Source organism: Gavia stellata, chromosome 2 (genome assembly GCF_030936135.1).
Source record: "Gavia stellata isolate bGavSte3 chromosome 2, bGavSte3.hap2, whole genome shotgun sequence".
Lineage (NCBI taxonomy): Eukaryota > Metazoa > Chordata > Aves > Gaviiformes > Gaviidae > Gavia > Gavia stellata.
In genome coordinates, this window is record NC_082595.1 from 4804038 (window position 1) to 4827432 (window position 23395).

Here is a 23395-nt window from a genome sequence, read left to right on the forward strand (position 1 = left end):
GTTTGGGTTGTCTGACTTCCCCCCCCCCCCCATCGAATTCTAACTTCTATTGCAGCGTGCTAAAGCAGAAACACCCTGGCTTCCCCTCTCTCATATTTCTTCTGCATTCACTGAAGTCCTTTGAGTACAACCTACTGAACAAATATTCTCAATATTTAGGACTCATTTGCTAACATTTTCTATGAAGGCGACAGCAGGTGATAGTGAGTAAACATACTGGCTTTGATTCTTTAGAAATCTGGGCTATAAGTAGTCTAACTGTAATTTGGGAGGGGAATGGAGACAAGGAACAGTTGCTACAAGCTGTTGTGATGCTCAGTGTCCAGCTAGCGGGATTGGAGCTTTAAATAACGCATGAGGTGCACTGGCATCATGCAAGGAACCCGGTTTCACACGTATCTGATCTCTGCTTGCCCACAGCTAGCGCCTGCAGTCACTGAAATTCTTCCAACTGTTTGGGTCACTTAAGATGCTGACACTTTGCTAACATTTCCTACAGGGCGGTATTTAGATATTATCTGTGTTGCCTTCACAAAGGACCAGCAGGGTTTGGGATATTTTATATTTTAAACAGAAATCAATGAGAACAGCTATTTTTATGGTGTGTTTGCCTTATTTACGCAGTGTCCTATTTGCTGAAACCGACAAACTTTATCTTTGCATTCCTCTTTCTCATACTAATTGTATTACTGTAGGTAAATGGTACTTGATGTCATTTTGGATTCAAACACTCATTGAAGTCAATGGAAGCCTTTTAACTGACAAAATGGGATCTGCATCAAAGTCTCTAAGAATAAAGGAGAGGCAAAAAAAAAAGGAAGGAATAGTGGTAATGGGCAGAAAAAAACCACTGTAGAAGATTCTTGATGCTTTTAAGTAAGCAACCTGCACTGCTTGCTGATTCCAACCAGAATAGAACACAAAAGAGAGGAAAAGAGGTGTTATTGAGTGTCAAAGCTGAAGCTTTGCAGTGGTGGGGAGCAATGGTCTGGCTGCCCCTGTGTAGCAGCTCTTGAGAAGTGAGGATGATGGTGCACTCCATTGAACACAATGCCAAGCCCCTGTCATCCTTATGTGCCTTGCTTTTTTTCCCTCCAGATTCTGTATTAATTGTCCAAAAGTACTTTACATGTGGAAACATGTTTTCACGTGTTGCTTTTACTTGTGTTTATTTTACTTGACAGACTTCTTAGCTGCAGTATTGGTGTCCACACCTCTATTTTACATTTATTTGTGGTTTTGTTGACTAAACACAGTAACTAACTGCTGCAGTTAGTAGTTCTTAGATATAATTTTCATAACTCTGAAGCAGTGCTCTTATTCTTAATGGAAAATATAATTTTATTTGGGTCTTTTGTCAGTATAAGTATAAACAGATCATGCTGATAATCTTGTAATAACATTTTGTAGATTGCATATTGATTAAAAAAATAAAGTTGTATTTCAAACTAGCAGTTTCTTGTCCCCTCACTAGAAATCTATCAAGCTTGTTTTACGTTTACTATAATTAACTGGTTGATCTCATATCATCAGGTATTGCAGTTTATTAGAAAGAGCAGTTCTACTCTGTGTGTGAGCAGGGGACATCACTCCTCGTCTTAGGCAAAGCTAGTTCCAGAAAGCTGAATGATGCACTGTATTCCGTTAATGATCATTTATGGCAGGCCCTTTTCCTGCCTTATTTGCATAATAATAGTTAGCCAAAGAATAACCGTGTTTTTTCCTATTGAGTACTTCCTCCGATCTCTGGGATATTTGAATATAATGTAGCGACAACTGTTTAAGACTTCCACAAATTTCAAAGTCTGCTCTTGAAATGAACTGTTACTAGGGAAATAGTGAAACCTCTGCGGGGAAATACGGGAATAAGGCAGAGGTTTGTGGGGCAGCATTCAAAGAATGGGCTTAAAGTATAAAATAACCATGCTGCCTGTCCTATGCTCCTGTGTCTGTAGCAAACCAGTCAGATATTCTGGGAAAGACTGGGAAATACAGTTAACATTTATTTTCACTTCGTTGGTGTTCTATCCTTCAGTGAGCACCTGCAAATGGAAAGCAGGTGTCTAGCAGAAGTATAGTCCCCTTCCAGAGCTTAAACAGTTGGCAGCATTTAGAAATATCAGTGAACAATATGATTCAGGTACATAAAAAAGTGAGATGGTAAATTGCTAGAACACAAATGAAAATATGAAAACATTTATTTTTGGGAGAGTTTCCTAGTATGTGCTCTGCCTAGTATATGCTATTTTATAGCCCTGTTTTTCCCTTAGTAAAAACAACCTGTAATTTTTTGCAATAACAGTCATAACATGTTGTAAGTGATGTTCACGCTCCCTGCTCAGTCCGTACTGACAGAAATAAAAGAAAAAGCATCGGCTCAAATTCGGCTTTGCCATCCCACAAACCCCAGTGTGATTAGGTATTTCTGGTTGTGGGTTGGTACAGTCTAGCATTACATTGCGTTGTGATAGCCTTTTCGGTTTAATATAGAATAACTTTCACGTCCCTTTCCATATTCGACAATAGAAGTCCGAGGAGGAAAAAAATCAGAAGTGGGGGCATGTTGGGAGCAGAAGGGACCCACGCCTGAGTGACTGGTGGTGGAGGTAAGGGGGAGGAGGCAGGGAGTTGGCAGAAGGGAAGGGCAGCGGGCAGAGCTTGTTTGCAAGGGCTAAGGAGAACTGCTGCCTCTCTAAGTCAAGGGGAAGAGTTTACCTCTAAAAGGGACTGAAATAGAAAAGCGGTGAGAAACCCATGCAGAGAAGTGCCTTCAAGGGAAGCTCTTGAGAATGAAGGTGCAAGTAGCTGCAGGGGGAAAGATGAACTGAATGCTCGCCTGGGGTGGGGAGGAGGATTTGGGAGGAGCTGAAGAAGGGGGGACGTGGGCAGAGCCGCTGGAAACAAGTGAGACTGACTGGGCACAGTGAGAGGTGCCCCACCTGAACAAGCTGAGCTGGTGCCTACTTGTGGCATGCCACAGCTCAGGGCAGCACCGCGCAGCTCTCCCTGCTTTCATATAGTACGTGCTGCCGTTATGCGCCGAGCAGAAGAACTGAAGAACTCGCTCCATCTGTCTTGAGCATCCCTGCATCACATCTGTAGAGCTGTCGGTAATGGTAACCTATCTTCCTGGACAAGAAGATCTTGCTCAGGTAAGGGACCAACGGCACAGTCATGCTACAGGAGACGCAATGAAAATACCAAAACCCAGCAGTGGAACAGGGAGGATGTAAAGCAAGAACGTAGGTATTAGCCTGATGATACCCAGAGGTAAGCTACTGCTGTAACCTTGTTGGACTGCTCTCTAGGGAGGGACCTTTGTCTGTCAAGTCATCTGTAAGGTTGAGTAGATTTTACTGTCTAAATGTAAGTACTGACACCAGGATTTAGATGACTGTTCATCTGAAATGGAGGGAGCCATCCACTGCCTGGAGGGAAAAGGTGAAAGGCTGTTTTAGTTCGCTTCACGGAAAGCCGCAAGCATGCTAATTGAAACTCAGAGCCATAGAAACAAGTTAGTGAATAGTTTTGCTGCTAATTGTGTGGTTACTACTGTCAAAAGGGGTGTGCAGTAGATCTACTCAAAAGTAGAGTTGGGAAAAAAAAAGAGTGAAAAGGTGTGTACCGTCAAGTGTTAGGACAGCAGGAGCCTGACCACCTTTGCTCAGAAAGGGAAGCTTAGGAAGATGACCTCCAGCAAATATTGGGGTCCTCACACAAATGCTTTCAAGACCCAATATGGCAATGCAGCTTAGTCTCCATACGTCTGAGTCATTCTTTAGTAGAGTTAAACTGGTATCAGGCAGTAAAAAGGAGAACCTGACTGCTAAGCTGTGCTTCAACCTGTCTCTCAAAGTCACTTGCCGGGTGATTTTAGTGGTGTGGTTGGTGCTGCAAAAGCTGCTGCTGGTGAAAGGGGCTACTGTGGTTGCTCAGCTTTATTCCTCTCCAAATTGCCAAATGCAAAGTTAGAGCAAATTGGCCTTGACCAGAACATGCTGCTCTGCTCTTACTTAACTTCGCACTAAAACTGCTGGACTTCAGCAACCGTCTGCTCGACTATGAACTGCCAGCAGCTAATTTCAGCTAAGGAGGAATGATGTTTCTGGCATTTACCCTCCCGCTGTACCCTGCCTCTGTATGTTCTGCATGCCCTTGTAGCTAGTCCCTCTCCACTGGAGCCATGGAGGCCAGGAGCAGGTAAGTGGCAATTATAGACTGTCGAGGAGGGGGGTAAAACAAAATGGCAGGGAAGGGACTTAGAGAGCGATGAAGGCAAAGGCGGTAGACAAAAGGGGAGGGAGCTGGACAGGGGCTTTTCTTGGGGACACAGGCTGGGAGGTTGCGGTCTCTCTGGGGAAGGAGGGTGCTATAAACATCTGTACGTCATACCCAGGGAAATAAGGCAGACAGCAAGGGAGGTGAGGGAACAGGAGACGAGCGCTGAGCTGGGCACCAGCAGGAGCGTGGTAGAAAGCAGGGACAAGAACAAGGACAGTGAAGTGGCTGGTGGCTGCTATTTCCCTTTGAGACTTTCTTTCCACATAAGGCATATATACCAGGGTGAGTATTTAAGAGAGGCAAGGCTTATTTAATTGTTAATTAGGTTTACTCATACTACACAAGTCTCTGGGCTTATCAAGGAGCTGAGATATACAGCACTATTCAGTGTATTCAATCCATCAGGACCGCCGTTTTTATATAGCAGTTTGTACAGGTCAGAGCCCTTCTTATGCCACCCAATGTCCTGAAAATTTGTCATTAAATTGAATTAAGGGACAGCTCTTTCTACGGTTCCTCTGATAAAGTGGTTTAAATCAGGTAAAAAAGGAGAGGTGCTTGAAGAAATGGGAGTCTCACATGATAAATGAAAGAAGAACAAATCACAGGTCCCAGTGTGATCTGTCTCAGAACTCCGATGGAAATTATGGCGCTTATAACAAAATCATGCTGTTAATAAAATTGGTTATGAGACTAGAGTGCCCTATATCTATGAGTCAACAGATGAAAACAAAAGCAGCATGTTAGAGAATATCTTTAAAATGAAATTACAGTTCTGTCCATGTCAAGGCATCTCCGTGAGGACTGCCCAGATTCTGCAACCGGTTCCTCATAAGAATGATTACTTTTACTTGGAAAGAAGGGCAAGACGGTATTGCAAAATATGCCTTGAGAAGGAATTCTGCAGTCCTGCGGTTGAGTAGCTGTGTTCCTCTATAGCAGCAATGCTGGGTTGAAACAGAAGAGGGCATTCATTACCAAGCATCTGAGTTTGCTGAGGGCTCTCCATTTCTAGAGAGTAGGCATTTGAAAACGGTTTGGTTTTTTTTTTTTATGATTAATAAAGGTTCATCATCCAAAAATAAATTTTCTCTAGACATCATGTACCAAGAGGAGTATAAATAAATACAAATTAAAACCTGTCCAGTAAACGGATGTTTGAGGTGCCCTTAAGCAGCACTATCCCAAATGCTGGCAAAACCCCTGAAAAATCAGGAGGGTTTGAACAGCATGCTAATCTTTTTGATCGCGTGACTTCTAAAACTCTTGTCAGCTGTTAAAGAGACCACAATGGGGAGAGCTGGATCGGAAGCTGAACCAAGACTGATGAAACCTGGATGCTGTTCCTGACTGCCATTAGTGAGCTTGGGCGGGATATATGGTGTGTCTGTGCCTCAGTTTCTTCTCTTAAAAGTGAGGTTAAATGTTAACAAAATCCATAAGCATGAAAATCACTACAGGGTTGCACTTTATACTGCAGGACACTGATATTAGGTTAGATCACTAATATCAAAGCTAGCCAGTCAGTATGAGTAATGCTATTCACAGATATTTTTATATTTTTTTCTTGCTCAGAGAGGATTTAATGTTTTCAGTGTATACCAGGCTTTCTCATGCTGTTCAGTGGGCAGACTGCTCGCAGTGCTTGGATGAAAAGACACGTTCTTTAGGAATTTGTAAAGGACCTCAGATGAAAGTTTAAAAGTGCCCTGGTTAGCAAGAAGCGCCCACTGCAACCTCCCTGTGCAGCTTGGGAAGTTGTATTCCCATTCCCAGTTTTTACTTTCTCCCCAGCGATGGCTGTGGACTATCAGGAGGCTTAGTCTGCTGTCCCTTGCATGAAGGGAGCTGACACATTGACCTTGGTGACGGAGCTTTGGTAATTCACTGGCAATAGGAAGGCTATAATTTACCACCCGCAGGGTATGCCCACAGTGCCTTGTGCTGGTGGGATGAGCTAGGTATAAGCAAATATAGAGACACACTGTCAACCTGAAGTGCAAGTGAAAATCATTTGCTTTGGTCTGCAAATTTTCATGTGGACATAGCCAAAGTAACCCGACTGCTATCGGGGGCGGCTGAGAAGTCCTTTGGTATCAAGCTCCCCAACCTCTCTTTCTTTGGGAAGTTAGGCTCACAAATTGGTCCAATTTCAAGGCACCTTGCAATCCCTAGATAAACAAAGGGTGGTAGAAAGCAGGGAACTCATTTATAAATCTTCTTTCTGCACTTCCACCTTTCTAAAACTGCTGTACAGTGTGCTGGCAGACAGATGGCTCTGCATCAGGGTTCTCTCTCTCATGAACAAGTCGCAGCGGGCTGCAGGATCACCACCTGCAACCTTCAGGGCCCGGTGAGATCCTAAAGGCTGCAACTGCTTCCTGCTATCTCTCCTAACACAACAGGACTAACCAGGCAAGAGAAGAATAATGATGCTCTTGGTACGCACTATCCCAGACAGTTTCAAATAAGCGCTGTGCTTTAAAAAAATACGGTTTATTATTTAAATTATTCTATAAGCAGAGCAACATGGCTCGCCTTTTCCTGGCGATGATGCAGGGCATACAGAACAGCTGAATATGCAATTGCTGTTTAATTGGAGACCCAGACAGTGTCATTAAACATACTTTGTTGCAGAGCAAAATTACTTCAAGAGCAAACTGCATTTGTCTCATTCATGAAAATGCAACTTACGATATTATGGATGTTGCTTCTTATTTTTTTTGTTGTAGGTGTTAGTCCAGCTATATAATTAAGGGTCTGTCAGTATTGTCATGAAAATCTTTTCATTTTTCAGGATGTGTAAGTCAGCCTTAAAAATTAAAGCTTAACGGGTCAGCCTCCTCTTCACAAGCCGAACAGCACTGTAATATTAGATAGCTACCTAAAAATGGAAAAAGAAAGGACAAAGAAAGGAAACAAGAAGATGATCTTTCTCGGTTCTCAGAATCGTCAGGGCAACACTGATCCGTGTGCGGACAGAAGGTGTATAAAGACCGATGTATATATTATTCTACATATATGAGATTAATGAACATTTTTGCAGATGAGTAACTGCTGAATTGGTAAATCTCCGTATTAACATATGAACAGATTGCTGCAAATGTAAGCAATAATTTGAGTAGTTGTACCAGATTGCTGCTACTTAACTGGTTAGCTTCAGCTATCTCCCTCTTTATGAGGTAATAATGACTTCAGAGTTTATTAGAGCAAAATAATATGCTTTTCTAGCCAGATTTCCTAGATATATTTTCACACTACGGGGCAGCTGTGGTTCTCCAGACAAAGCCCCCTCTTCCCCACGCTCACAAGCTGAAGTTTCAGGCTGGAGCTCAGGGTCCGAACTGCAAACCGGGCCCCTTCGCTTTCCGCAGCGGCTGCTCCCTCTTCTTGGTCTCAGGAGCGGAAAGAAGAAACCCGGGTTTAGTCACCGCCGCCCCGTTACTCCCCGGTGCGTGGCACTGTGCGGGGTTTTTCAGGGATGGGAAGGAAAACGGAGCCCACCAGACGAAGGCAGAGTAGGGCCCGGGCGGGGCGGGCGGCGGGCAGGCCGCGTCGCCATGGCAACGGCGCCTTAAGGCGGGAGGGCGGGTTAATGGCGGCCGCCGCCATGGCTCACGCTAACCCCGTGGTGAGGGGCTGCGGCGGCGGGGCCGGGTCGGGCCCCGACCCCGCGGCGTGTAGCCGGGCTTGGGGGCTGCGAGCGGCCCGGCGGGGTCTGGCTGCCCCTCCGCGCGGGCGGGAGGGGATGGGGCCGGGCCAGGGCCGGGGAAATCGCCTCCCCGGGTCCGGCGGGAGGCGGTGCCGCCCCGCGGAGGCCCCGGGAGGATCCGTGGGCGCCGCCCGCCGTTCCCTGGCGCGGGTAGCCCAGGGGTGACTTCGAAAGGCATTGTTTTGGGGGGGGGGTTTGTTAAAAAAATGTGTTTTGTGAGCAAAAGCATCGTGGCAGGGATTGGTGTGAGCCACTGGGTAGCTCCGGGGTGCGGAGGGAGGCCGTGCAAGCTTAGTGGTGCCAGGGAGAAAGGGGGCGGCTTTTACTCCCCTCTGGACTTCATCTGCTGCTGCTTCTTGTCCTTATTGTCACCTTCAGGTGACAGTCAATCCAGGGAAGCCCTGGAGGCTTCACTTTCAGCCGTGCTTTTTGGCTTTGCTGGAATGGGGTGTTGAGCAGTCCCTCCCTGCAAAGAAAACTGGAGTTTCTTTGTTCATGGCACTGGCAGTTCCCATCTGGATGGCCTGGTTCTGGCAAAGCAGTGTCCGGGTGCGAAGGGGTAAAACTGGAGTACAGTCGTCTCTGCACTGTAACCATTTATTTCTAATTTGGGGGCATGTAGTGTTTGAATTTTACAGTTGCTATGTACAGTCTTTATATAGCATAATAAATACTTGTACTTGCTGTAGTTTGGCAATCCTGGGGGGGAGGAATAGGCCTGTTAAAAGATTTAAATTCAGTTTCTCTTCCGGATTAACAATGAAGGCAAAGCATTTGACGTACGAGCTAGTCAACATCTTTTAGTGTGGTGGTACAAGAGTCATTTTTTTTTTTTTTTTTCTTCTCATCTTCCTAGTATCCTGAAATGTGCTGGGGGAATTCTTGGAGATCGCTAACCTCCCATAAGAAATCATATATGAGCATGGTTATTTTAAAGTAGTGCTATGTTGTGCTGGTAGCTTTTTGCCAAAAGTGTAACTTGTTACTTCTTAATAACTTCTAGGTTTTTTAAAAACAAATTATCATTTGCAGTTTAGAACAACGTTAGAGCAGTAAAATAGTAATTTGATGTTAAGTTAGAAAAGTGTGAATTAATATCCCAGAATCTTAACTTCTAAGGTTTCCTGAAAATCTCAACTTCATCTTTCACCTTGTGTAGGCTATTCTGGTGGTAATGATAGTCAAGATTAATAAGCTTTAAATTGGTATAAGCTTATTATCTTACGTTTGCATCTTGAAGCTTATGTGTGTCTGTCGTCCAGGTCTGACTGGAGGATTAGAATTTAATCACTGACACGGGCAGAAGAAGGAATAAAACGTTGTATTGGAGTCCTATTGTAATATAAGATGAATTATATGTATTGATAACTGTAGTGTTAAAATTTCCATAGCTAAACTACTATACAGCATCAGACTATTACCACAAAGAAAAAAAAAAAATCTCTGTTTCTTGCCGGTTACTTGCATTATGCTTCTGATAGAATTGGCACATCTCATTTTTAGTAGCTTGTCTTGTTGGTTGGTCTTTAAGTTAGAGGCGATGACGCTAGAATGATACTAAGTGGTAAATGTTGGTTTTAAACTGACATTTTAGACATGCTTCTTGAAAATACAGCACAGCAATTGTTTTTCTAATGTTTCTAGGATTTTCTTAAGCATTTCTGTAGCCCACAGAAACCAATAATTGGAGTCTTGAATCCAGTATTTTTCCAGGGATGTCTGTTCCCAGGGATGTCAGATTTAAAAGAATGAGTGGACTTGCAGACCTTTGACTTCTCAGAGCATTCAGTTTATTACACTGATCTCTTTATGCTGTTCAGTTTGTAATGGTAGTTTATGCAGCGAAATTAGACTTTGTGCTGTCATTTCAAATGACTTAATGTTCATTAACTTGAAAATATTTTGGGTTTCTTTTATGTAGCCTAAACTATACAAGTCCATTATCGAAGATGTGATTGAAGGTGTGCGGGAACTCTTTGCAGAAGAGGGTTTAGAGGAACAGGTTCTGAAAGACTTGAAGCAGGTTTGTTGGGTTTGCTGCATTAATAGAATTTTTGTATTTTTTTTCTTTTGAGATGATATACCTGTCTGTTTCTTTGCACTCCAAAATATGCAAACTTTTGCCCTAACTTAGGATTATAAATACCCTGTGAATCATGTGTTGGGCTGCTGGAAGTCAAAATTCAGTAGTGATTGTTACCATGTTTATTGGATAGAATCAGTCAATTTACTCTTGGAAAAACTAGGAATACCTGATTATCATTTTAGATGTGGTTTGGTTTTAAAGGTGATATTTGTTGACCTTAATAATAATCTTTCTGCAGCTTTGGGAAACCAAGGTGATGCAGTCTAAAGCAACAGAAGGCTTCTTCAGACATAGCCACCATTCTCCGCAGTTTACCCTGCAGTTGCCGCACAATTTTCACCGCGTTCTGCAGGCTTCGGCAGGTCAGATGTTGTTGAACACAACAGACACAATGTAAGAATAGCTCAGTGATTCAAGAATCTTTTTTGGAAGACTTCAAGGTGCTGCAATAATCTTGGTTTGCGATGCTTATGTATATGTCTGGCACGATGGGGAACAGTCATTATCTGAAAGAAGGATTTGACTAATAAAGGACGAATTAAACTTGGATAAACGAATGCAATTATGTCTATGTGCTCTTGGTCTGCTGCTTATTTCCAGTTGCAAAACGTGAAGAGAATTTTAGCCTTCTTGTCTGCAGTACAGAAGTGTAGCCCTTCAATTGCGAAGTTACCAATTTAGTAGGGTTAAGCTTTAACTTCCCCTTTTAATGTGTGGCATGATGTGTGCTGAAGTTATATGGCATGTTTGTGCCGTGCAGCTCTGCTGTCATGTTGGAGTTTAATCTGGTTCTACACTTGTTAAAATGTAATCCCTTGCTCCAACAGAAGAGTGGGAGTTTTGGGGGAGTTTTTTGGTTTGTCTTTCAGTTAGTTTTCCTGAAAGCAAGTATTCCTGTTGCAGAGAAGTACTTGACTTTTAAACACAGAATCTGACATCAGGACCTATTCTTCTCAATTAAGTCCAGGTGACCACTGTGGTAATGTTATGGTAGAGCATAATGCTCAGCTGAGGCATCTCCCAATGTGAGAGGCCGTTAGGACCTTTCCCCACAAAGGACAAATAACAGATGAGATGATTTAATGAAATCTGTGTTGTAGTGCACTTTAAGGTTGGGCAGGCACTCTTGATCTGTTTTTTTACAATCTTCATAGTTGAATGGACTGGTTTTGGAGACAGGTGTTTTATTTATTCCAGGTGATTAAAGGGAATATACTTTTGGGTTTGTTTGCTATTGGAGGCTTTATATTTAATGAGCTTTACCTTGTTACTCCTGATTTTTGGAAGGGCAATACTAAGGCAAAACAATCTGTTGAAGCCAGTGAACTTTTTTTTTTTTTTTTTTAAAAATGGGATTTGGATTGTCCTATGGCTAGAGATTACTAGGTAGTTAGGGCTCCCTAAATTATTTGCTTCTCAAAGCCTGTGGAAGTTTTTCCTTTGGCTTATCTTCTCCCACTGAAGTCAGTATTGAGTGCTTTTGAAAATCCCACCCTACTGTCCTTACTATTAAAACCATTGGATTTGCTCTGCTGCAGGAAAATACTTGCACATTTTCCTCATGTTGGTAAGGCAGTGCATTTTACATATATGTTCTTGGTCATGTTAAAATGGTAGCATTGCGCATCTGTCCTAGTTGATGTAATAAATAGAAATGGCATGCTTAATTTTTACAGTGCAACTTGAACAGATCAAAGAGTTAAATAGAAATATTTTTAAAACAAACAAACAAAAAATCTCCAAGACCAGCTTTTAGTAGAATGTAAGTTTTATAAATTCAGGGCATAACCTCTCCCTCCGAGTACAGCATAAGCTTGAAGCAACATAAAGGGAAGTATATTCAAGAGCCTTCTCTAAATGTGCTCACTTGTTTGTTGATCTAATGAGTATGAACTGAAGTTAGATTGCCTTAGTTTCAGCAGTGCTTGCTGTAAATTACTGAAAGATCTACTGTGTCCTAGAAATTAATGTTTTTTGTAAAGTGGCGCTTTTTTTTTATAGCTTCTTTAGTCATCCCAACTGGCAGAGGCTTTCAGCATTTCACAGCTGCAGACCTGGTATGTAGGTGTAGTGACATTTTATTTCAATTTTGATTATTCTGAATTCTAAATGATTAAGTTTGTCAGTTGTTAATAGGCTTGAGGGGAGGCAACTATTAAATATTTTCTGTGTATAGATGCTTTAGGACAGCATTTAGGGACTGAAAAAGTAGCATTTCTCCTGACAGTTCCATCTGCCCAATATGGTATAGTAGGCAAGGGTGCAGGAGGCCTGCTGAGAGAGAATCATCAGCTGAAGAAACTCAATTGTACTTCTAGCCCCACCCCACCCCTTTTTTTTTTTTTTTGATGAAAACCATACAAAAATTAAGAGTCTGAAGAGGGAGAGCTGTAACTGCTGCCTCTGTTTGAGCAGTGAAAAAGGATGGGGATGTACCATTTGCTTTGCAAGCAGTGCAGCCAAAACTGTGTTGGGAGACATGGCTGCATGTATGTAGCCCGTAAGATGGAAGTGTAGTGGAAATGCACATGTACAGATACTTTTTTTAAAATTTATTTTATTACTGGGTGTTAAAATAATGTGTGGTTGGGAAACGCTAGCACCAGTGAAGCTGGGAGGGGCATTATCTGCAAGGCATAGAAATCATCCAGAAGAAAATGAATGTTTTTAGAGTTGACAGGTTCTGAAGTCTGGGCATGGCAAAATTTCTTTGGGGAGGGGCTATTAATTGCCAGAGCTTGACGAACTTAACTGAGTGCCTCCTTAGCCTCAAGCTAACTAGCTTGCCAAGCTGAAATATAATACTGGGAAGATGTTTGTGTAACATGCAAGTTTCCTGGTTTAAAATTTGGATTTCCCCAGAACAGCTAGTTGAAAGAGAGCCTTATATCCAACTCTTTGCTTTCCAGGAGGAAAAAAAGAACGTGAAGTGACTTCATAGGCCTAGGCAAGGAGTCTGTGCTGTGTAGAGTAATGCATAAGCTTAGGTAAAAGTGGCTCTGAGTGGAAAAAATACCTTTCTGGATGGTGTGTACATCAAGGGGGTACAGAAAAGTGTTCTGTTAACAGAAAGGGGTTGTGATAACTGGAAAATAGGAAACACTTAGGGCAAGTCATTATCCTGTCAATACAGAATATTCTTTATCTGTGCAAATCTCAAAAGTCTGAAGCAACTCTTCAGTAAAGATGATCACAAAAAGGCCCTCATCCATCTAGCTATGTTAGTGTGACATTTCAGGCCCTCGGAGATAAAGTATGCACTATTTCTTAATAAGGCTCTTGTGTATCTAGGGTGCTTCACGAGCGGGTGCAACTCTTACTCTCCCTACGGGTATTGCTTATCCTATACATGTACCAGCCGGAGTGACGCTACAGACAGCATCTGGTAAGATTAAAGAGGAGATGTAAAATGTTACAGTGTGTTGACTGTATGTGGATATTGAAAGATGGTCCCGAGTACAGTAGATAAAACAAACGTGAAGTTAAAGTATAGGTGGGTAGAGCCAGTTATCCTCTTCTTCCATTGGAGTTTGTGTTTGTAATTGCTGCATGGGGGAAGTAATTACGTTGATTAGGTAGTGTGTCAGTTGTGTACGCTTGCAAGATCAGTTAACATGGGCTGCCAGGTGATGGCATTTTTTTGTTTTACAACTGCGTGCAAATGTGTTCCTTTGTCAGTCCAGACATAGGCATCTCCTTCTCCTGTGTGAGGGACAATCTTCCATGTTTTAAAAAGGTAAAGACATGCTGGTGCTTCAGAATCAAGTTGATTTCTTATTTGAATAAAAGCCAACCATCCATTAACCTTTTTGCTTACATTCTTTTGCTGATAAAACTGCCTGTACTGCTTGTACAAAAAAGTGCTTGTGTTGCTTAGGGTGTGATGACTGGACGGCTTATTTCAGTCATAGATTGACTCTTCCGTCAAAGAGCTGTTCTTTGGTGAGAACTAATGTCACTAGATAACTATTTCAGGTATAATTCCTAAGGTTTTGAGACGTGTAGGCTGGTATCAGTGACTCTGTGTGTGTAAGCATGTGTGTGGGGAAAAGAATAATTAAATGAAATTGGGAGCTTAGCTCTGGCATCTTAATTCTAACACCGATAATAATAACTTTAAGGATTCAGTATTTGGAGTGGTTTTCATACAATGAGAGGATAGATAAACTAGGAGTTTGTTGGTTTTTTTTTTTTTTTAACTAAACTAGGCAGGTTTTTTAGAGGGGATACCTAAAGGTCCTTAAAGGAGTGACCTGTCCCAGTAGATATGGAATAGTTTACTGTTTCATCTTGTATTCCTTAGTTTCTAAAATGACATGGAAATGAATTCAAACCAGGATTTTCCTTTTTTTTTTTTAACTCTAGTATGTAATTAAATTATTGAACTTATTGCCAGCAGGTATTGTGGAGCCCAAAACCAAAAAGAGGTTTTAAACATGATGGTCTAGATGGAAGCTGACTCAAAAAAGCCTCTGAACGCTTAATTTTCAAAGGCTGAAATTGTGCTCGGAGAAAGTGCTGCTTTGTAAACATCCTGTTTCTCATAGTTTGCCCGAGTATTTGCTAGTGGCCGTTAGTGGTAACAGAACAGTGGCCTGGATGAACCTGTAGTTTAACCTGCTGAAGCAGTTTTTAACTCTTCTCTTTGTAGGGCACCTTTATAAGGTAAATGTGCCTGTTATGGTTACACAGGCCCCAGGAGATGCAAGTATTCTACACCATCCCGTTCAGCAGATATTTCAGCCCCTTGGGCAACCTACAGTTCTGCAAGCCAACGTTGCTGGTGTTGCACAGGTGAATGCATCTTCTGCCCAGGCAGCTGCTGAAACATTGCAGCCTCCGGAGACTGCTGTCCAACAGCCTATGGTATTTCAAACAAATATCATGGAAAAAACCCACCTGGAGAACTCTGCCAATCCGACATTGGTCCCACAGCCTTCTCTGAGTCAGCAGCAACTTGCAACTGATGCAGTGTTGAATCAGCGTGCAGACTCAACTGAAAAATCCCAGCGTGGCAATCTTCACACAACTGTGTTTACTCCAGAATCCTCTGAAGTGTGTTCTCCCGCTGAATCCTTGGCAAACAACTCGAGCAGTGTACTGCTGGACGTGGAGGGGCAGTTAGACATTGAGCCTCAGGAGTCGGAACAACAGCAGGTGTCTGATGATATCATTGACCTGATTATCACGGGCAAAAGTTTGGATGACAATGCTCTTCTGAAAGATCAGGACAGCATCGCTTCCTCTGACAAGGTAAGATCTTTTATTTCTCAGGTGGTGAAAATACGTCTGTTGGAGATGGTTGTTTGAAGTACCGTAAGAGATGTGATCGAACGCATCTGTAAGTGACAAGTAGCGCCTCTAAATTACAGTAATAAGAATTATTAACATTTTAAAGTTCATTCTTGCGCTTGTTTTGAATAGCAGTAGCTCACTGCTTATTTTTACATTAAGAATTTGTCACAAATATTGCTGAAATACTGGGATTGAAGAGAATGTCAATCTAAAAAATGCTAAAAGTGTAATGGATAAACATAATGTATTCTTAGACTTATTGACTGTTTTTGGGGATAATAGTTTTCTTTTTTTTTGCGACTGAGCAGACATGAATGACCCTTTGAGAACTTTCATGTCATTCTGACACTGAATCTGCATATGGATACTGGCCAGCTGTGGGCAAATTGCTTTTGCAGTGTCAGCTGGGATTAGTTTTAACTTGTAATGTGTGAAGAGCATTTAACTTGCATTGAGAATGCATATTGAGTAGGAAAAGTCAGATTTGGTAAGTGAAAATCTGCTGGAAGGAAATGTATTTCCTTGGGAAAAGATCCTGAACAAACTAGAATTCAGCTAGAGCTGTGTGGAAAACTTGAATGATTTTAATTAACAGGCCACTTTCCTGACATCATCTAATTTTTGTTCCAGAAATTATTTGCAGATGTTTTAAGTTCAGGCTGGCTTGCTGACTTGGAGTTGTAGTGCTTATATGTGATTGAGGCAAATTTATTAAATGCAAATTCAATGACAGTAATGACAAATGACTGTAAATAGAAAGCATGTTATGTTGCTCATCTTAACTTTGATGGCAGGACGATGAAGACTGTCTGTAGTAAGAATGAAAGGTCAAAACAAAGTCTTATTTTCTTGAACTAGAAAGCGTATGTGGATGTGAATTAAGTGCTACAATAAAGATTTAATGAGAAACCGAAGATGGCTGGAAGTTTAAAGCCCTTTTATGCTCCTGTGAATACTCTTTTTAGGAATTCTAGCACTTCTATGAACAGTAACTTGAAGTACTGAAATATTTATAGTCTCTCTCAGCTTTGTATATCTTATTTAAGCAAAGCATTTTGATTGAGTTGAGGGATAGGGATAAGTTAATCTTGACTTTTATTTCAAAAACAAAAAAAGCTATTTTGGGGGGCAGGGGAGTAGCTTCTTTCCTTTTTTTCTTTGTTTTGTTTCTGGAGTTTTCTTTGCAATAGAAATTCTAAAGGCCCGCTCGATCGTCTTTTTCTTAAAGTTGTTTGAGTACAATAGTGTTCAAAGATAAGTCTAGGAAAATGTCCTTCTATATTACCGAGGACTATTTGGCATGAATTGCATTTAAGGTTAGGTGTAAGAACAAGATTTGCAAATGTAGTCAGGGTTTACAAGTAGGCCAGGACTTGAAACTCCCATTTTAGTGCCCCAATCTTGTAGCTTTAGTAAACAAAAATCTCAGGCTTTGTAGTGAACAATGAGAGCTATGTGGTGTTAATTCACAAGCTGTCTCTGGTCTCTTTTTATTCCTTTCAGATGGAACCTACTGAGCAGATAGAGTGTAATTTACAATCAGAAAAGGATATCTGCAGTGACATTGAAGGCATAATTCAGCTCGATGGTACTGGTGATGTTTCTCCCAAGGAAGAAACCCCACATACAAAAGATGGGGAAGAGAATGAATTCATTGGCATTATTGAATCGGAGGATCTAAAAGTTCTGGAGGATGAGGAAGATGATGATGAAGAATGTGACAGTATTTCAAACACGGAGTCTAGCAGCAGCAGTAGTGGTGGTGATAAAGAAGAGCCCCAAATAGATGTAGTTGAGGAGGTAATTTACTTTGAAGCCTTGTGAAGCACTTTACAATAGCGTATGTATCTTGACTGTTGAATTGTTGGACCCAGAACAAATCCTGGTAAATTTAATGCGGAGAATGCATAGTTAAGTCACATACCTCTTGAGACAGGAGGTACTGCTGAGAAATTACTCAAGAGCTCATTATAAGGAGCGTGGACAAATGAAAGAGATGTTGAGAAGCCATTTGTTTATGGGATGAACTGAAATACTTAATTACCAGAATTAAAGTTCTGTGGTAAAACCCTGGCCTCAGCGGAATGGAGTTCCGCTTTTTATTTAAGTAAGATCAGGATACAAATCTAGGTTTCTTTTCCTTCTGAAGGACCACAGGGGATTAGACAGAGAGAACAATGTGATACAAGTACATATGTTTCCTAGGAAAAGGCTTTTCTTAAAGATGTGCAATTTTGTATCCTGGAGATTCACAAGAGAATCAACTTGTAGCACCTGGACTTCAAATAGACACCAGTGGATTAGTATTCCAGTTACTGGGGTCAGTTTTGTCAGTTAGCAGTCTTACTTTTTGACCTGTGTTTTTGGTTAGGGTGTTTTTGGTTTTGACAATGTGAGCACATAAAGATAGTTATAAATGAGCTTTGTGCAACATGGTCTTCATAGCCTCTAGGTCTTGATTTTTGCAATGGTAACCTTTATTGTTCTAGGTGTGTTTAATGTCAAGTATATTCAGTGCTATTCTGAAAGAATGTATAAAATACATTTTTAATCTGTAGGACCCCTTAAATTCTGGTGATGATGTCAGTGAACAGGACACTCCAGACTTGTTTGACACCGACAATGTGATAGTTTGTCAGTATGACAAGGTACAGTATATAGTTTTATATTTGTTCCATAATCATTCTAAATAATACCTTAAGCAAATCTATGTCTGGTCTACTGTCAGTGCCTGTTAAAGAAAATCTAATGCTGTAATGATTGAGTGTTTAAATTACGTGTTTAGCTGACAATAATCTGAAGACTTACCTGCTGTTTTCTGAAATGAGGATAATCAACGGGTTCATAATGGCTTATTAAAGGAAAAGGGACCAAATCTTGCAAAATTAAGATTTGTAAAGCTGCAAAAGCTTATGCATTTCCTTAAAAGTTAAGTAATAGCAGCAGTTCCATGGATGGTATGTATGCATTTTCAGCTATGAACTAAGACTTTTGAAATGGGTAAGAGAAAGAGGAGTGCGTGTACTTTCTTTCACATTTTTTGTCTTTGAAGTGCTTACTGAGATTTTCCTACCAGAATTCTGTTGTGTCTGAAAAAAACCCAAAAGTTGTTGAGGGCCATTTTGCCCTTTTTCATTTTAGTGTTTAAAATTCAACCTTATTTTGAACTCTTGAAGATTAAATTAAGTACTTCTAACTCTGGTATGGTTTTGGACACTTATATGTCAGTAGTTTAAAAGTTGACAGAACAGAGTATTTTATTTTGAAACAAATATGGAAAAATATGTCTATAGTTTGTTCAAGAATGTGCCTTGGCTTTTATTCTTTCAAAAGTGACCAGTGATAATTTTTTGTCTGTGTTCAAGTAGGCCTACCTTAACGGTGTCCGTGTTCTAGGAAACAGTGAGCTGCTAAGAAAATTGTCTTTACCAAAGTGTAACCGATTGAGTGTTGCTGAAACTATTTATTTTGGAAAATGTAGTTATAGGGATGTGTGTAGAAAATGCATCTGAAATTAAGCCACAGTGTCTGCTTTGTATTGAAAAGGTACACAAGGTCTTGAGGCTTCGTAACTCAGTTTGATGTTACAGATGCTGTAGGTAGTGGATGTTGTTATCTACAGCAAGTTTTGTCTGTAGTAAGCTGAAAAATTGGTTGAATTTTTTAAAAAACGATGGGAAGTTCAGCACTGGACATGTCTTACAGGAAATTTAAGATCAGATGTTATTAGAAATTAACAGTTACAGAAGTTGGGGGAAGATGTTGGTAACTTTCCCCTTTCCTATATAGATTTAATAAAACATGTAGGCCTAGTAGAAACAGTTATCTATTAAATTACCTTGTTACCTATAAAAGAATGCTGTCAGCAAAATTACTGTGCTATTTCTTTTGGTTTTTCCCTCCTTCTTGTTTTTGGACTTGAAAATAGACTGATGCTTAAAATGCAAGGCATTTTCTAGAGATGTTTAAAATTCCTTCTTTTAGTATTAAACTTGCTGCAGTATAGATCATTTTGCAGGCCTTTAAAAAGAAGCAGAATAGGCACATTCTTTCTTACTGTTTTGTATGGCAGTATTTGCTTTTAAGCAAAGTTTTCCTGCTTTTAGCCTTATCCTAACGTCTCTGTGCACACAATATTGCTTTGCAATGTGTATGGGAGAAGGAAACCACTGCATTTCAGTTAAGCCATGCTTGTTTGCAAGGTTCAGTATATTTTGGGACTGGTACAGTCATTAAATTGCTCCATTATTGTCTTGTTTTCCTGCTGTTATTGAGTGTGGGATTTTTTTTTGGGGGGGTGGGGTGTGTGCTAAGATTTAGGAGGTTGTTCCCTTGAGAGGGCAGGGAGTTCATTATAAACAACTGAAAGCTAGTGCCTCTACTGAATATTTGTGGTGTGTTCAGTGGCACTGTTTCACATGTTTTGGGCTATCAGGATTTTAAAAGAAAAACAAGGTTTGTAAACCAAGTTGTGCTTAGAAAAAACTTTTTTTAATGGATGGTCTAATATATATATATTTTTTGGAGGGGGTACTGATTTATTTTTTTCATCAGATACATCGAAGTAAGAACAAATGGAAGTTCTACTTAAAAGATGGAGTGATGTCCTTTGAGGGTAAAGACCATGTTTTTGCAAAAGCCATTGGAGATGCAGAGTGGTGAAACCTCACTGAAGTATGTACTTTAAGACTGTGGCATTATTCCTTTATGAATCTTATGTGAAACAACTAGACTTTCTATTGTTTTGCCATTAAAAAAACCCCAACAAAACAACAAAGCTGTGATAAAAATATGCAAAATCAGTGTTGTTAATACATGCAAACTAAAACACTGTATTGTTAGCCACTCAGCTGTCTTTGCTGTTCTTTTCTGATTATTTAATTACTTTTCTACCCAAGAAACATCATTGGAATGAATAGCTTTAAAGACTGAAATGTTGAATCTGTTAGTAATTCAAGAAAGTCATGGAATACTAAGTGACTATATTTAAATAAAGTTCAGCTCTGTTGGTTTTCTTTCCACTTTTTAAAGTAAGAGCTAAAGTATGACTTGAAATATAAAACTACGTAGTTGGTGGTGATACTACGTATTTCTTTTCAAAGGCTGCTGAGTTTAAAGAACAAAAGAAAAAAAGAGCAACATCTGTGCAAGTCTGAAACCTGTGGCTGTTTCAGCTGTGTACTTCTCTCTCCCCTTTCCTTCCTCCCTTGCTTTTTTGTTGTTGCTTTGTGGGTTTTTGACTTTAGCTTAAAGGCAGGCACTTTAGATTTAAGTCAGGAAATATGGCTCGCAGACCCTTGAGCTCTCAATATATGAGAATTATTATTGTTTATTCTATACCCTCTATGTCTACTGAGATACAATGAATAGTGTGATTTAACATTAAAATGTGATTTATTTTCACTGTCAATGCAAAGTCATTTAAGTTTGCTTCTGTACATATCCACTACATTCTAAGATTACAGACCAGTAAGCTGTGAATGATATAAATTGTGCATAATAATAAAATGTCATCTCATATACATTTCTAGCAGAGAGTTGGTTTTGTGTTCTCTAAATACAAACTTTGCTTAGAGAAATGTGTACAAGCCATGCCTGTGAGAACTGCATTCCCAGCAGTGCTCAACGTTAGCTTTTTCTTTGTTCCTCTAGAAACAGAGGTAAAAAAAGTTCCGCGCCCATATGACTGGGCCCTAGCCCTTGAGAGCTGCAGCTTTCCCCTGGCTAGCTCCTGTGCCTTGTAGGACAATATTGGAAATTAAATGGTAAAGCTTCAGCCAGGATGATCCTGCTAGGAGGGCAGTGCTACATGCAACGGTATGGCACTCCTCCCTCCTGGCTTTTTCTTTTACATCTGCTGAAAGAAGACATGATGAGACATTTTGGTTATCTCTGTTCCCTGGGAGGATGCAGAGGCCTTGAGAAGAGAAGGAAAATAAAGGGGAGAGTTGGAGAGAAGGAATACATAGCAGAAATGGGGGGAGGAAGGGGAACCAACCCTTTTTTATAATGGTACAAACCCTTGTGCTGATGGCATAAATAGAGATGCTTCCTTCAGGAGGCAAGTTTTCAACTACTTCTTAACTTTCTTGCATGCTCTTTTTGACATATCTGCTGCTGTCCAGTATCTAAGACAGGATGCTGAACTAGAAGGCCTGTCCTGAGTGTGGCACTCCTTTTGTCTTTTATAGATACTGCTGCTGGGATGTGAAGAATTGGGTATTCAGAGACAGTTAAAAAATATTACAGTGTATGACTTCTTTTTCCACATTCAGCTGACTTGTAGCTGCACTGGTGCTACACTTCAGACCCATAAATGCACAGGAAATACAGCTTTTACTACATAATAGATGCTTTTAGATTTCAGCATTCTTTCGCAGGCTCTGAGGTGTTCGTGCTCTGTAAATGCTACGTTACAAACTGTGGGACCATCTTCAACTTGGGCAGCATAGCGATGCGTCAGAAAAGACTGGAAGCAGAGGTGGTGCGGCACAGGAATCCATGGGACAGGACTGGATACGCACCATTCACTAAGCACCGCGCAGTCTCTGAATGTTGCTTCTGAGAATAGGATCTGGTTTTGCTAGTCACTATAAAATTAAGTGGCTGAAGAGTATCTAATTTTTAGCTCGTTTTAAAGATGGGCAGCTTTTTCCTCTTCGCTGCATCTTTCTGCTTGTGCTGTTAAAGGCTGCCTCCACACGAAGGTGAGGAGTCAGAGGTCTGAGCGTGCTTATGACTGCCCATATTCTCTCTCCCTGTCCCTTTTCGGACCTTGTTCTTCTGTGAATGGGTGCTGAGATGTGTGGGATAAAAGTACTAGAGTAGGAATTCCGTTCCCCCCCCCATCTCTTCTAAGTTTTACCAGTTCATACTTACTACATGCCTTCTACCTGTTAGCCTCATCTGCCTGTTTATTCCATTCTTGAAACACTTCTTATGCTTTGACATTTTTGCAAGTAAATTTTTCTGACAGCCTGCTGCGACCTCTGTGCAGTCCAAGTATGATATTGATTATATAGACTGCACATTGGGAATTGGAAAGTATTTTTTAACACTGGCCTCTTACTTCTCAAACTTCTTGTAAGATTTACAGGTTGGGCAGTCGCAGTATTTTTAATCCTCTCTTGCTTTTCACAAACCATGTGTACCATCAGCAATTAAAACCTCAAAGGACTGTTTGCCACCTTTCCTCCTGAAGTTTTGCTGACAGTATGCATAGCTGGCTGTTACTCCTGCTCAAAGCTTACCTGCGTCAAAAGGGATGCTGAAGGTGGCTTAGCTATGCCATCAAGCATCCCCTGGGTTTCAATTTAGTTGCATTTTCTAACCCAGCACCTTCTCGATATGAAGGAACCTTAATGTCGGCTCCAACCAGTGCCTTCCTGAGCTATCAAATATAGAAGCTTTAGGGATTAGAGTAGGGTTTTGCTCTCGCTATCTCAACCCTTCCCATCTTTGAGAAAATGGCTACTGAATTCATAACACTGCAGATCATCTGTCTCCCTCCAAACTACACTGCAGATATTCCTTGGGAGTGCTTGCAGTGGTTTTCCTGGTCCAGAGCTATGGAGTGTCTATTTGGACTCCTGCAGCAGGACTGACTTTCATTTTCTTCTGTCTAAGCATACAAAAATTGCCCTACATTTTGTTTCCAGTGTTCTTGAACGAACATTGGCAAAGACTTACAGCTTTGAATAAGACATTAACAACTAAAAATATCTGAAGTCAGGAATTTTTATACTGGAAAAAATGTTTATTAAAATGTAAGCTCAGTTTGCTAATTACTGTAGCCTAAGACTTGAGCAGTAATCAGATCAGAGTGCTTTTGATCTGAATAGTTTACGTATTAATGCTTTTGACTGCCGCTACTTACAGTTTAGCAAACACGTTGCTGCAGATGTGATGGGAAGAGGTGTATAATACCAGTTACGGCCATCGAAGATAGTTCAGTAAAAGGCTGTCTAAAACTTTACACCAGAAAGAAGGTAGGTTTACCCAAAATGATGAGACAGAACAAC

At 40.8% G+C, this 23395-nt stretch overlaps 1 protein-coding gene across 1 annotated transcript; it reads left to right on the forward strand.

Annotated features, from left to right (window-relative positions):
- The first annotated feature begins 7891 nt into the window (after positions 1–7891).
- On the forward strand, positions 7892–20036 carry GTF2A1L (general transcription factor IIA subunit 1 like). The gene is made up of 9 exons (XM_059834859.1): positions 7892–7912; positions 9915–10016; positions 10318–10441; positions 12081–12136; positions 13371–13464; positions 14731–15332; positions 16878–17174; positions 17933–18022; positions 19929–20036. The coding sequence occupies exons 1-9, from the start codon at positions 7892–7894 to the stop codon at positions 20034–20036; spliced, it is 1494 nt and encodes a 497-aa protein (XP_059690842.1).
- The last annotated feature ends 3359 nt before the right edge of the window (positions 20037–23395 follow it).